At 43.4% G+C, this 12,809-nt stretch overlaps 1 protein-coding gene across 1 annotated transcript; it reads right to left on the reverse strand.

Moving 5' to 3' along the window:
- Positions 1-374: 374 nt before the first annotated feature.
- igsf8 (immunoglobulin superfamily, member 8) lies at positions 375-10,795 on the reverse strand. The gene is made up of 8 exons (XM_028406533.1): positions 10,657-10,795; positions 10,363-10,519; positions 7,657-8,037; positions 5,888-6,352; positions 4,136-4,314; positions 3,800-4,052; positions 3,255-3,701; positions 375-2,419 (listed from the first exon to the last, which is right to left on the reverse strand). The coding sequence occupies exons 2-8, from the start codon at positions 10,418-10,420 to the stop codon at positions 2,292-2,294; spliced, it is 1,911 nt and encodes a 636-aa protein (XP_028262334.1). The 5' UTR covers positions 10,421-10,519; positions 10,657-10,795; the 3' UTR covers positions 375-2,291.
- Between the last annotated feature and the right edge of the window lie 2,014 nt (positions 10,796-12,809).

The raw sequence follows: 12,809 nt of genomic DNA on the forward strand, positions 1-12,809 counted from the left end.
GTTGCCTCTGTCATAAGTCTTTATGATAGAGGCACTATATGCTATTCACTTGAACTGAAATAATTGCTTTTACTTTGCTGGTTTCAACATGGAAACTGCAGCAACCACAAGATATGTCTTGGTTTTTTGTGCTGCACATGGAAAATATGCTCAACTAGCTCATGAGCACTTTGTCAGACAGACAGGCAGGATTATTTCCCTCCCCACAGAATGTCCTGCGATGCCTCAGATGTCTCCAGCAGGCTCTGACATGAACATTATTTCCAGGTTCCTCCGCTGACAACAAAACTTTTGTTAAAGCAGCATTTGAATTTAAATAAGAAAAGGCAAACAAAAGAAAACATTATAAATCCAGAGTGGTTTATTGGTTTTTATCAACTGGCAGGTTTGCCAAAGCACCATGAGTAAAATTACCTGCCGTTATATATTTGAGTGGCAGTAAGATGCATTCAGGAACAGTGGTGTTAAAGCGTGAGTGAACAATCCAAAACAAAAACACCTTCATGACAGGGTTTAATACATCTTCAAACAAAACAACTTGGACAGCAGTTTTCATGCTTTGCACGCTGTGTGTTTATCTGGCAGTAATTCTCAGTGGGGAAAAAGAGATTGAAATGAATCAAATGTGAGCTCACACACACACATACACGGGGTGGGGGGAAGGGCAGCAGGACACACTGCAGCCATAAACAGGGATTAGAGATGAACACGCAGATACTTTCATCTGAAACACCAGGCACAGCACAGTCCTGCTGCTGCTGCTGCTGCAGCGGTGTGCATGTGTGCAAAGAGTGTAACTGTGTGGTGGTAGGTGGAGCAACAAATAATAAAGTGGCTCAGGAAGCATGTAGAGCTGTAATTTTATTCCCGAACATTGATAATCAGGGATTTAAAGGGACAGAAATGAATCGCTGCTCTTTTATAAAACCTTCATCACTGTGAGAACTGCAACACATCCTGCTTCACTCCTCTTCTGATGGACGCGGGCCTGTTTGCACAACCAAAACATTTTTCTTAAGTGTTACTTCCAACAGGAAGAGGAGGATGGATTTCACCCGTTTTAAGTGTGCACACACACACACACACAGTAAATCTGTCCAACAGATTTCTGTGGGTTAGCAACAGGAGCTACAGGCCTGGCAGCAGAACTGTGCATGGCCTGAAACCACATGATGACTACCATGGCGACGACAGTGAGAGATTGTAGTCATATGACTGTAGTCCTCGGGAGACTCTTTACAAACAAGGAAATTATTTTTCACAGTAGTTTTCCTATCTCAGTCATTTGACCAAAAAAGCAAAAGAAATGACATTTCATCTGGAGGAAAGTGAAGTTAAAAAGAAGGATAGCGAGGGGCTTTGGTCCCATTTTTGTGTCCGAGCGCTTCACAAGAACAGAGCAGACTGTAGCAGAATTCTAAAGACGGGTGCTCGCCGAAGTGGTGCTACAGAACGGGCTTAAGAAAATAAAACAGCGAGTGTATTTACATGTTTCAATTTACTCAGTGTACATCTTTGTCACAGCTATACAAATCTATATGTCCGTATAGAAAAGTCACTACACAGCATGAAGCATCACAGGTGAGGAGAAGTCAGAAAGTCCCGAGCCGGGTGGCTTTCCTTATTAAAGTCACAGACAAGAGACTTTGTTTGTTTACATGCGGAGCAGCGCTGGGGCTGCAGGCAGTGGAATATCCCTCTGCTCTGGAGACTGAACAGCTCCTGTCAGGATTCATGTGACCGTCAGCGGCAGTGCACGTACATTTATACATTAACAGAAGAACATGCAGTGAGAGGAAGGAACAACGGGAACAGCATCAACAACTCCTGAACACACAGAATGTTCTTTGTTTGCACCATTAGTCAGTGTAGTATGACCTACTTATCCAGCATCATATAAATCATGTGCTGAGCGGAGTAGCTTTGGGCAGCCTCGCACTGTTCGTCTGTGTATTTCCACGTGTGTTTCCATTGAAATGCAGTAAGCAAGCTGGGACAGAAGGACCACAATGCCAAAAACCCAAGATGCTATGTGTCTACAGGTACATGAGGCAACAATCACAACAATATGTTGTGTCCACAGACGTTTGGATATAAAAATACAAGAGAATATAAAACAGATTATTTGTTTTTTGGCATTGAATCTTAAACCCAAAAACACAAAAACTTGTTTCCCCCCCCCTCTCACTTCATTATGATGTCTTCAGGGTCACTTCGTCCATTATAATCTGTGCACCGACTGTCTGCGCTGCCTTCAGAGTTAAGCGGGATGTCTGGCAATCGGTGGACATTTATTTCGGAGCTCGCTGCCTTGCCAGGCGCTTCATGAAGCAGCAGGTTACAGTTGAGATGATGACGATGCCGACGAACAAGGCAGAGGAGACTCCGATGACCAGTGGGATGAGGAGGAGGTCAGCAGCTGAGGGGGTAAAAGGGAAGGGTTTTAGATCATATTGATTGAAAATAAAGTAAGAAAATACATCAGGAATACTAGTTGTTGTTTTTAACAGATAGCAGAGTATAACCTGCAACTGCACACACATCGATGGCCACCACATTAATGGACCGTACTACTGTAAGAAAACCCAGTTGGACAGAGTCCACTCACTATCAAAGTAAGATCCAGGTGTACAGTAGGTACTGTCACAAAGTAAAAGATCAGAACTAACCACCTATACAGACCTCATATGATGATGTTCTAGCTGCTGGAGATGTTCACCTGCACCAGCTTTAGATGTTCAGTCACAGATACAGAAAGATTAAGAAAGCTTAATCTCCAGTAGGAACGCCTGTAGCTGCACAACAACCTCCGTTCATGTCCACACTCGCTCCAATTAGATTTAAAATACTGAGGCTAAAAACGTAAGCTTGAAGGACAGAAGTAAAACCAAACACACATATTATAGATGTAAATGCAGAGGGACTCAGCACTGATAGGGAGGATGGTACTTAAGATCAAGACTAAATGCTGAGAATTGATACAGACTATCCTGCAGCTTTGGACCACAGGTTCCCAGGCTGACCCCTGTTCGATCCAACACTTCGATCCTTAATCAACATAATTACATCTTGTGAGTGCACAATCATCCACCATGCTGCCGTGCCAAGCAGCTTCCAGAGTCATGTCCTCAGCCAAATGTATGAATTCTTGAGGGCAAACCATATATGCCTAATGTTACTAAATTCCCTTTTTTTCAACCTTGAGTCAGACCGACACCCCAAAACAAAAACAAATCCAAATCCAAATCACTCACCCCTGGCATACAGGTAAACAGTTACTGCCTTTGACTCGGCTTTGGCCCCTGTGTTGTACCAGCCTCCGTGCGGGTCCTGCCCCCAGGCCTCAGCATGACATGCGTACATGCCCTGGTCCTCCACCGTGGCCATGTGGACCCTCAGTCTGTAGCTGACAGCTGACAGACGGTCGATGCTAATCTCACTGCCGTTGACGTAGATGTTTGCAATGCCGTCGTACTGCAGAGCAGCTATCAGAGCAGGTTTGACTACAACAGGAGGTTCCGGCGCAGCGCCATCAGACGGCTTCTTGAGAACTGGTTCCGGAATTGGCCACCGCAGCCACAGCACCTGAGCCTGGGCTGGACCTGTGGTTGTCACAGTGGCATTGCAGATTAGGGTGATGGTGCTACCTCTTTTCAACAGAGGACCACGAGGGAGCTGAGCCACAGCTGTAACCAGCACATCTGTAGAAGGAGGGAGAACATTTATCATGTCAACCATCCAGGGACTCATGACAGCAGCAGTCCCCAGCCCTTGATGTCACCGAGGACATGAGCCTCACCTTTGGTCTTCAGGTTGACGGTGACTCCCTCCGACCTTTGGGTGTATGTTGCGGGCATCGACAAGCTTGGGTTCCCCCGTCCAGCATACACACTCACCACACACCGATACACCCCAGAGTCAGCCGGCCGGGCCGAGAAGAGCTTCAAAGAGTACCTTCCCTTCGCCACCTTCTCCATAGACCCGCCACTGGCTCTGCTGAGGTCGTCCCCCCAGCTCACAGTACCATCTGGGCTCATCCGGGCCACCTCCACCTTTGCATTAAAAGACAGTGAGTGTCAAATTAAAATGTTGTTTATTATGGTCATTTTTAACACTTCTTTCAACCAAGATGTACCTCGACTCCTCCTGCTCCAACTACATTGCTGCTCACAGACCCCCTCTTCATCCACTGAACCAGCAGGCCAGAGTTTACTTCTAATGGCAGCCCAAGCACCTCACAGGTCAGTATGAGAGAAGATCCAACCTGCAGAGTCACCTCTCCTTTGGGCGAGGAAGATACGCTCAGAGACTCCGCTGCAGAGAGGAAGAGATAGAGGCTGAGAGTTCAACACAAAGTCTTACCACAAACAGGCACTTAGGCTGTGAGAGCAAAAAACTACACAGGATGTGGCAGGCATGCAAGTCTATGGTGAAGTCAGAGGGGCTTATTTATGGTCCTGCCTTCCATGCACTCAGCATTAGAGCTGAAACACAAATAAACTGAAATATCACAGCATCCAAAGATGGCAGCGTGCGCAACATACATAAATGTAAAATATTATAAACAGCCTGCTATAATTATAAGCTATACAACTGATCAATTGTGTGCGCAAAGCCTCATTTAAGCAAAGCTACATTTAAGCAAAGCCCTTCTCTAAACACAGACGCTGTCTGATAATAGACGCATTATTTATGTAGACAAAGGGAGACGTGTCAGACCATTGTATTAGTCAGACAACTGTGGCCAGAAAGTACACAGCTTGTCAGTGAGTGTCAGTAAAGTACACAATGCATTCCTCAACTATAGTTTTCCTACGAAAAAGATAAAATTTTGACCTAAATAAAATTCTATTCCATTTCTTAGCAGCATTTTTTTATCTGTTCATACCTCTCGAAAGCAACAAAAATATTATTTAAAGGCCCACAAAGCACTAGAATAAGTCTTTTTGAGCTCCATCAGGACCTTGTGAAATACATGGCTGGCTTCTGAGCTGGTTAAAGTAGCGTTTGAGGAAGGACTAAAACAGAATGAATCATTCTCTTTGCAATCCAGCAGAGGCCAAGGTGGGAAAAAAGATTACTTAATCCTTTAGAGCTACACAAGTGCTTCAGAATTTCAATTGAGCCAAGTGGGAAGGCATCAGGCAGCTATCCAGCTGCCCAGCTAGCCTGCTATTGACCTATTAAATCCAGCTGGATAATCAGCAAGAGGACTGAGCTTTTAGGCTGTCAGTCAAGTGGTTCAACAGCTGAACGGAGTGTGACAGAAAATGAACTGTAAATATTTGGATGAGTGGGAAATATAAGGAGAAACATTTCCCAAAACTCAATTCTCATTAAATGTGAGAACGTGATGCTTTAATTAGTCTGTTAAAACATTAGATTTTTTGCTGTAAAACAAAACCAGTCTTATAAAGTCTGCTTAGTCTGGCCACACTGCATCCAAACAGCTAACTAATGCAGCAACTATGGTAGTTGAATACAAATGTGTGTCTGGATAGTTCATCAGCCACCCCTGCATCCAGTAAACCGATCACCCATCCAGCCAGCTAAACATTCATTTAAGCTCAGAGTAACACAAACACCCGGTACTTGAGCCCGACTCTGGATCAAGTCCAATGCACTCTGCAGCTCTACAAGCCTAGGCCAACTGACAGCACTTCCCTGGCAACGAGAGGGAAACAACCGAGAGGCTGCAACTGACATGTTGAAGCCAAACCCTCTGATGTGTTGCTTTTATTGTCTCAGATTTATTTCCTCTGTGTGGTAAAATTATCTGATGTCACAATCTTTTCCAGTGTTTGCACAGTGAAAAACAGCTGTTGAACAATGAGTGGTTGTGACCTTGTCAGCACAAGTACTGGCAGACTTTCTTAGTTACACTGACCTAGTTGCTGGACAGTCAAGTTGCCAATATCCAGCGTCCTCTGTGCGATCTTCTGCCATGATCGATCAGAGTCCCGAATCCACTGTGAGGCCTCACAGAAATACGAGCCGGTGTCATCTGGCTGCACCGCCCTCATCTTCATCACGTACACGCCCTGCCCGCCCTCTCCGTTCCTCTTCTCCAGCGTGATCTCGCCATCGTCGTAGCGCTTCTTGTAGAAACGCCCGGGGACGACCCCCAGGAGCTTGTCGATGGAGATAATCTCTCTGACGGTGCTGACCTCCCCTCCGGCTCCTCCGCCTCCCGAGCCATCTCCGACATCACGCTTCCCAAATGTGATGGACAGATGAGTGAGCTGCTCTGATTGGATGCTGGCTGAGCAGGTCAGCGTTAACTCGGCCCCCTCTGGCATGGGCTGACCGGTCAGTGAGCGTAAATAGCTGACCTGCAGTGTGTCGGGGATCACTGCAGGTGGACAAAGAGATACAAGCAGACAATTATATTACAGCGAGCTGCAGGAGCCAGATGGGAGGAAAAAAAAGATGCCAAATTGAATTTTCTATTGCCTGTGTGCAGGATGTTTGGTTTCTATGTTTAGAACACTTAAGCAAATCCTGAAATGGGGCTGCTGAGAGAGTGACCAGCCTTTCACCACCGCTGGCTTTGGGCACTAGCTTATGCCAAAGGAGGGACAGGATTAGTAGGTTATTATGACAATACTCAGCTGCAACCTTAACACCCAGCATCCTACAAATACGGTAATAAAACAAACAACAAGTAACCATATGGAGTGGTATAAAATATTTTTGACAGCTCGAGCAGTAGGATCTCAACGTAACAGGTTCATAGAGAGAAACAAAAAGGCCAAAGCAGAGTACAGAGTCCAGATGGTGAGGATAAATAATAGCTGAGGATGAGGAATGTAGCTGAGCACCAAGTTAAACACATAGTACAATTAGTCATTGAAGCATGACCTCCATCTGGGTGATGTAGCACAGGCCTGCTGATAAAATCTTCTCCTATGGTAACAGAATGTGAATGTAGCAGCCTGTTAGTGTTCCACTGCTGTATATGGCACAGTGAAACTATGATTATCTCATCAAGCTGCAACAAGGCCTGAGTATCACTGTAAAAGTTCGCACAGTGACAGTAGGTACTAACACAGTACACATTTTTTCATTTTAATTCAACAGAATTAAATGAGGTTTGTCTCCAAAACTGATTTACAGCAGGGTTTCTTTTTATACTCTGACCACATGCTAAAGAAACCATCAGAAAAGGTATTTTATTTATTTTGATAGGTAATCACCTGTAACCATCACTTCTTCAAAAACATACGTTCTATATAGCAACTGTCAGTACTGGCTGCTACCTTTACATTTATGATAAATAAACATAGAACACAAGCTTGGTGATATGTTTCTAGATGATATGTAATGTTGGCTGTTTTTGGTCCTTCAGTTTAGCAAAATGCAGCTACACAATCTTCTTCAATATTGTGTCATTTATTGTTACTGAGTGAAGATGGAGCTATCTTTGTGGAGCTTGTTGCAGCAGCTCCTTACATCTTCTTATTCTTTTGGGTTTTTTTGTCTTGTAATTTATGTAACTTTGTTTTTCTGCCGTGTTAAAGATGTCTTGGTTGACATTCAACATGAGTTCCATGAGTTCCAGATTCCAATATATCTTATTATTCTGTTGCTGTTGTAAGTATTAGCTAGAACACATTAATGGAACCCTTTACTTAGGGCTTCCACACACCTTATTACCTTTGACTATCACTGTGCCGCTGTAGTTCCCCTGGTAGGTGCTGTCCGTGCTCGGTGTGTAGCACTCGTACTTCCCCTGATCTTCAGCCCGGAGCCTCTGAATCATCAGCCGGACCTTGTCCCCCGAGTCCCTCTCCACCCTTACCTCCCCGTTTCTCACCCGGGCCTGGAACGGGGCGTACGGGAAGCCCTTGTCCCTTGTGGACACCACTCCCATCTGTCTCCCACCAGCGTCGTCCCTGTACAGGAACCACTCAAACTCCTGCGTACGTGGGCCTTCATACCCTGACACGGCACAGGGCAGAGAGAGGGGGAACCCGGCAACACGGTAGAGGGGTCCATTGGGAAGAGTTACATCGCGGCACAAGGCATGCTGGACCACTGTAGTAAGTAAAATACAGCAAGAGTTAGAAGGGAAAGTGTGGAAACCAATGTCAATTTCTGTGGGTCACACAGTTTTGCCTCGCAGCATGTTTAGTACATGAACTCAAGGATCAATATCCTGAGCTGATGCCTGACTAACAGAGAATCAATACATTAAATAGCTGTGGAGAAAGAAACACACACAGGCTGTGGCTGTGAGCCAGCTTCCTCTGAATACAATAACAGATTTAATGAATGAAATTCAATATTCTCAGTGAGCTGCTTGTCTTATTATTTTTGTTAGGGGGATCGTATTTAAAGGGATGGTAAAACTGAACATTTATTGTCATGTTTACTGGCTGTTTGTCTATACAATACCCAATGAGACTTTATAAAGCCACTTGTCCAGTCTAATTGTGGAACAAATTTGTTCTCGTTTGGTAGCAGAGAGACAACAACAAGCCGTTTTACAAGCCAATGACCTACTTTAAATAAAAGTAGGCAACTGGCTGGTTTAGTAGTTCTCCATGAAGCAGTTCACATTTCTCTGTATTTTGAGCAGCTGTGTGTTTATACTTAAAGACAAAAGAAGTCGCTCCGGAGACATACAAACACATTTTTTGGGTACAAAACTACCAAAAAACTGTGCAGTAATGGAACGAGCTAAACATGATCTCTTCAAAAGAAACTGAGCGAGAAAATGTACATGAGCCTAAGAGGGAAACTCCCTGTTGCTTTGCAGTTCGATGGAAGAATTCTGGTTATGTGCAAAAATATTCAGTGTGAGAGCAGCCTTAGTGCCTCAATGTCTTCATAAATTCACTCGGAGACACTTTTGGGTTCACATCAACCTGGACAAAACACAATGTCTCTTTTAGACACAGACTAAAAGAGACATTCTAAAAACATGTGGGAATAAGTCACGGCACCCGCCATGCCGTGACTTATTCCCACATGTTTAGGTTACTTCCTCAAAGTATTTAGTACATGTTGATAATTGATTTGTGCCCTTTAAAAAGGCAACAAGTTTCAGCTATGCAGTTTCCTCTTTTTAAAACATGAAGCAAAAGTCATTATCTATATATATATATATATATATATATATATATATATATAGAGAGAGAGAGAGAGAGAGATGTTAAACTTCTGATTTTCCTATGCTGTCTATACTTCAGCCCAAGTTGAACTGCTTAAATGCTTAATTTATTGGATCAACAGCACTTTAAATGTAAAGTGAGGTGATTTATAAACATATTACACATTGTGTGTGACAATTTAAGCCGATAATAGACGCAATAAATGCATATTATTAGCAGGATTAATATCTTTAACCCTGGTGAAATGTTAGAAATGATTCCCATCTCCATATGGTATGCTAAAAGCTAAAGAATAATCTCATTGTCTCTATATTCAGATGAAGAATGATGACGTTGACATGACACACAACAACCACACACCTTCAAACTGACACTGAACAAAAGGACGCACACACCTTTCAACTCACTAAAACTGATAACTACCTGACCAACTAGAAATACGAGACCCTCCCGCCTTTTGCCGCTTACTGTGTGTGTGTGTGTGTTCTTCCTCAAACAACTGGAGCTTTCTCACAAGCCGAGCCACAGCACGCCCATAGATAATGACATGGGAGACTAGTGTGGGAGGCTTAAGCGGATCAAGTCCTAATTAACATTGGGCTCGGACTGATAGGGCCGGGGGACACACCACAGCTCATCACAATGCTCAATACTGTCTGGATTTAGATAGCAGTGCAACTATGGGGGCTCACGTTGTTCTAATCAAGACCCCACAAAGAGAGGTATGCTGGACCTCTGACTGATACAACTCACTCCACCTGAAGGCCGCCTGGTTGGTTTTATTAGATATGATTAATTATTAAGAACAGAAGAATTTATTCTTCTTCACTGAAAGTCTCAAAAGTCTCCATTTTTACCATGAAAAATGTCCATTTGAATGCAAAATTCAACCAAACCTCAAAAACAAAAATATGAAAAATATGCAAATCAGTGGCTTATTGTAATCAATATCAATTCCTGTCATAGCAGGAAGAAAAAGCACCTGCACATACATCCTGTGTTTAAATGATGGAGACCGTCTGTGTAAATGAAATAAAATGCAGCCCACAAGGATGAGACAAACCCACGCACGAGACAAACACTGCATCAAAGATGGCAGACTAAATCATAACATGAAGAAACAATCATGCAAATGCATCTCCATGTGACAGATGGTGCGTCGGTTGTTGTTATTACTAATGTGTGTGTGTGTGTGTGTGTGTGTGTGGGTGTGGAGGGAACAGGTACCACACACATATACACTCACCCCAGTGGAGAAACAGGAAAAATGCCGTTTTCATCGAAGCCATCATGGTCCTCCTCATCTTCCTCCTCCCTGATGTCCAGATGGATTAGGTCGTGTCAGATTTCTCTCTCCGTGTTCCTCTGCTCGTGTACGGCCGATCATAGTTCATTCATCCCGCCTGTGCAACACAATGATGTGAATGTGCAGCCGAGCGTTGATAATAACACAGACAGCAGAGTTGTAGCGCCATTAACTAACATGAGAGCCGAATTAAAACACACACATATAAACACGCAAAGACACGGACTGACTCACCTTTCATCACGCAGCGCCGCGTCTCCGCCAACACATCCACAGCTCCATAATATGTCGGTTAGCTTTTAGATTATACCGCCCAGAGAAACATGCCGTCCGGTGTCTGGCATCACGGAGGTGGAGGGGTGGTGTGTGTGTGTAGAGGAGTGGTTGGTCACACAGAGGGAGGAGCATGCAAAGCAAACTCTGAGGGAGGGAAGGAGGGAGGTGAGGGAGGGGTGCGACCATCAGCTGGTTGGTCAGAAAGCGACGGCGACATTTTGGACCCGAACACAACACAGAAAGTAAACACCATACAGAAGGGGGCGCCAGAGATACAGAGTGCAGGTAAAGAAGAAAATTACATTTAAAAACTTAGAGATTAAAAATTTAGAGTTGCATTTCTAAAAAAACATGTAATATGATAATATAACAATATATATATATATATATATATATATATATATATATAATAAAAATATATAACTTTTAAGTTTTTCCTCCTGACCAATGGTATTTTATCTTATTCTTTGTGTTAAACTACATTGTTTCCATTATTGCTCCTGCTGGTGACATATGGTATTACACTATTCACTGCCTTGTGTTTTACCAGTGTTACCAGTGAGTTTTCTTCTTTTTGTACTTATGATAGTCTAGTGGTTTCGTGAGAGGACTGGTGTGCTGCTGGGTGTTAGGTCAAACCCTGCATGTGCCATTAATCTTTACAAAGTAGGTTTTACAATGATGGAGAGGCTCACACAGGTGTATGTAGTTCAGGTTAATGAGTGCCAACACAATGCGGCAATGTATTTCACTCACAGCTGCATAGTTCGAAAACTGAACTTTGAAACATGCTTATATGATGTGTGCGGTGACCTTTGGTGCTCATATGTAGCATATAGTTGAATCTTAAGCTGCACATGCAAATAATAGTAACATGACAGCTGGAAACGTGCTTTTAAGGCTGATTTGTTAAACATGCAATATGTACATATGTATAGTGGAAAAGACTTTTACAAATTTGCACATGCATCTATTGGTGCTCAGGTGTCATGCACTTAGTGGACAAGACTTAAAAGCAGAGGGGTTAATCAACCATTTGTGGTATTGGAGCGCCCCCTACAGACATGTTAGTGCCATGTTTTATACTCACTGTCACTGACATGTTCAACAATCATTGTAGAGGACATCACACTTTTGCCATTTGTGGTCTTGGAGGGCCCTCTAGTGGTGCGAAGCTGGCATGCACTTACGTCATATTTAGTAGTGCACTGCTAATGCCCTGAGGAAACCTGTTAAAACACCTCAACCTCTCTGACCTGGTGAGGGCTCAGATGGTAGAGCACATGCTTTAATAAGCTGAGGTTGCTGGTTTTGATCCCAGCTGTCTGACTAAGAGCAGCGAATGGTGCTTTCACAGCCACACTCACAGTTCCTTCAGGGACTACACATTCTGGATATGATTATATTTTCTGCTCCTCCTACAGTGTTACAGGATTACAATGTAAATGTCAGAATGATGGTGAGGCTCACACAAGTGAATGTAGTTGAGGTTAATGAGTGCCAACACAGTGTTGGCTTCTCTCTTGTCTGAGAGAAACTGCCTCAAAACTCACTGGTAAAGTCAAAGCTTTTTAGCACTGACTTTCATATTGTCAGTTAGAGTTTTAGGTTCAATAAAGGAACATGTATTGCATGTCACCTAAGAGGAAGATATCACATGTTAAAAGAATAGGGGAGCTGAGCCTGCACTTTGTATGGCAGTCAATGAGAGAGGTGAGACTTTCCAATCAATTAAGGTTTAAATCTACCAAAAGAAAACTCAGATCAGTTTGATGTGTCCATGGTGAGAAGCAGGAGTCTCGTGGCTACAGTTTCATGTCAGTCTTTTGCCTCTGAATGCAAGTTAAGTGTGTTGTTGGGCAGTTTCAAAAATATTTTCTGGTCTGAAAAACAGCTCTCCCCACACCCCAGTTAGTCATGTGACACACTGATAAAGTCTCCAAGTAGCTGTTTAATCCTTCACTTTGGACACAGTTTTAGCCAAAACTAAACGTTTGTAGTGAATGACACCATCTCAAAGACCAGCGTTTTTTGAAGTTGTTAAACGTTTTAATGGAGTCTGTAGCTGCACGTATGACATCACTACAAACACTTCAAGTTTAGTATGTTTG

Source organism: Parambassis ranga, chromosome 5 (genome assembly GCF_900634625.1).
Source record: "Parambassis ranga chromosome 5, fParRan2.1, whole genome shotgun sequence".
Taxonomy (NCBI): Eukaryota; Metazoa; Chordata; class Actinopteri; family Ambassidae; genus Parambassis; species Parambassis ranga.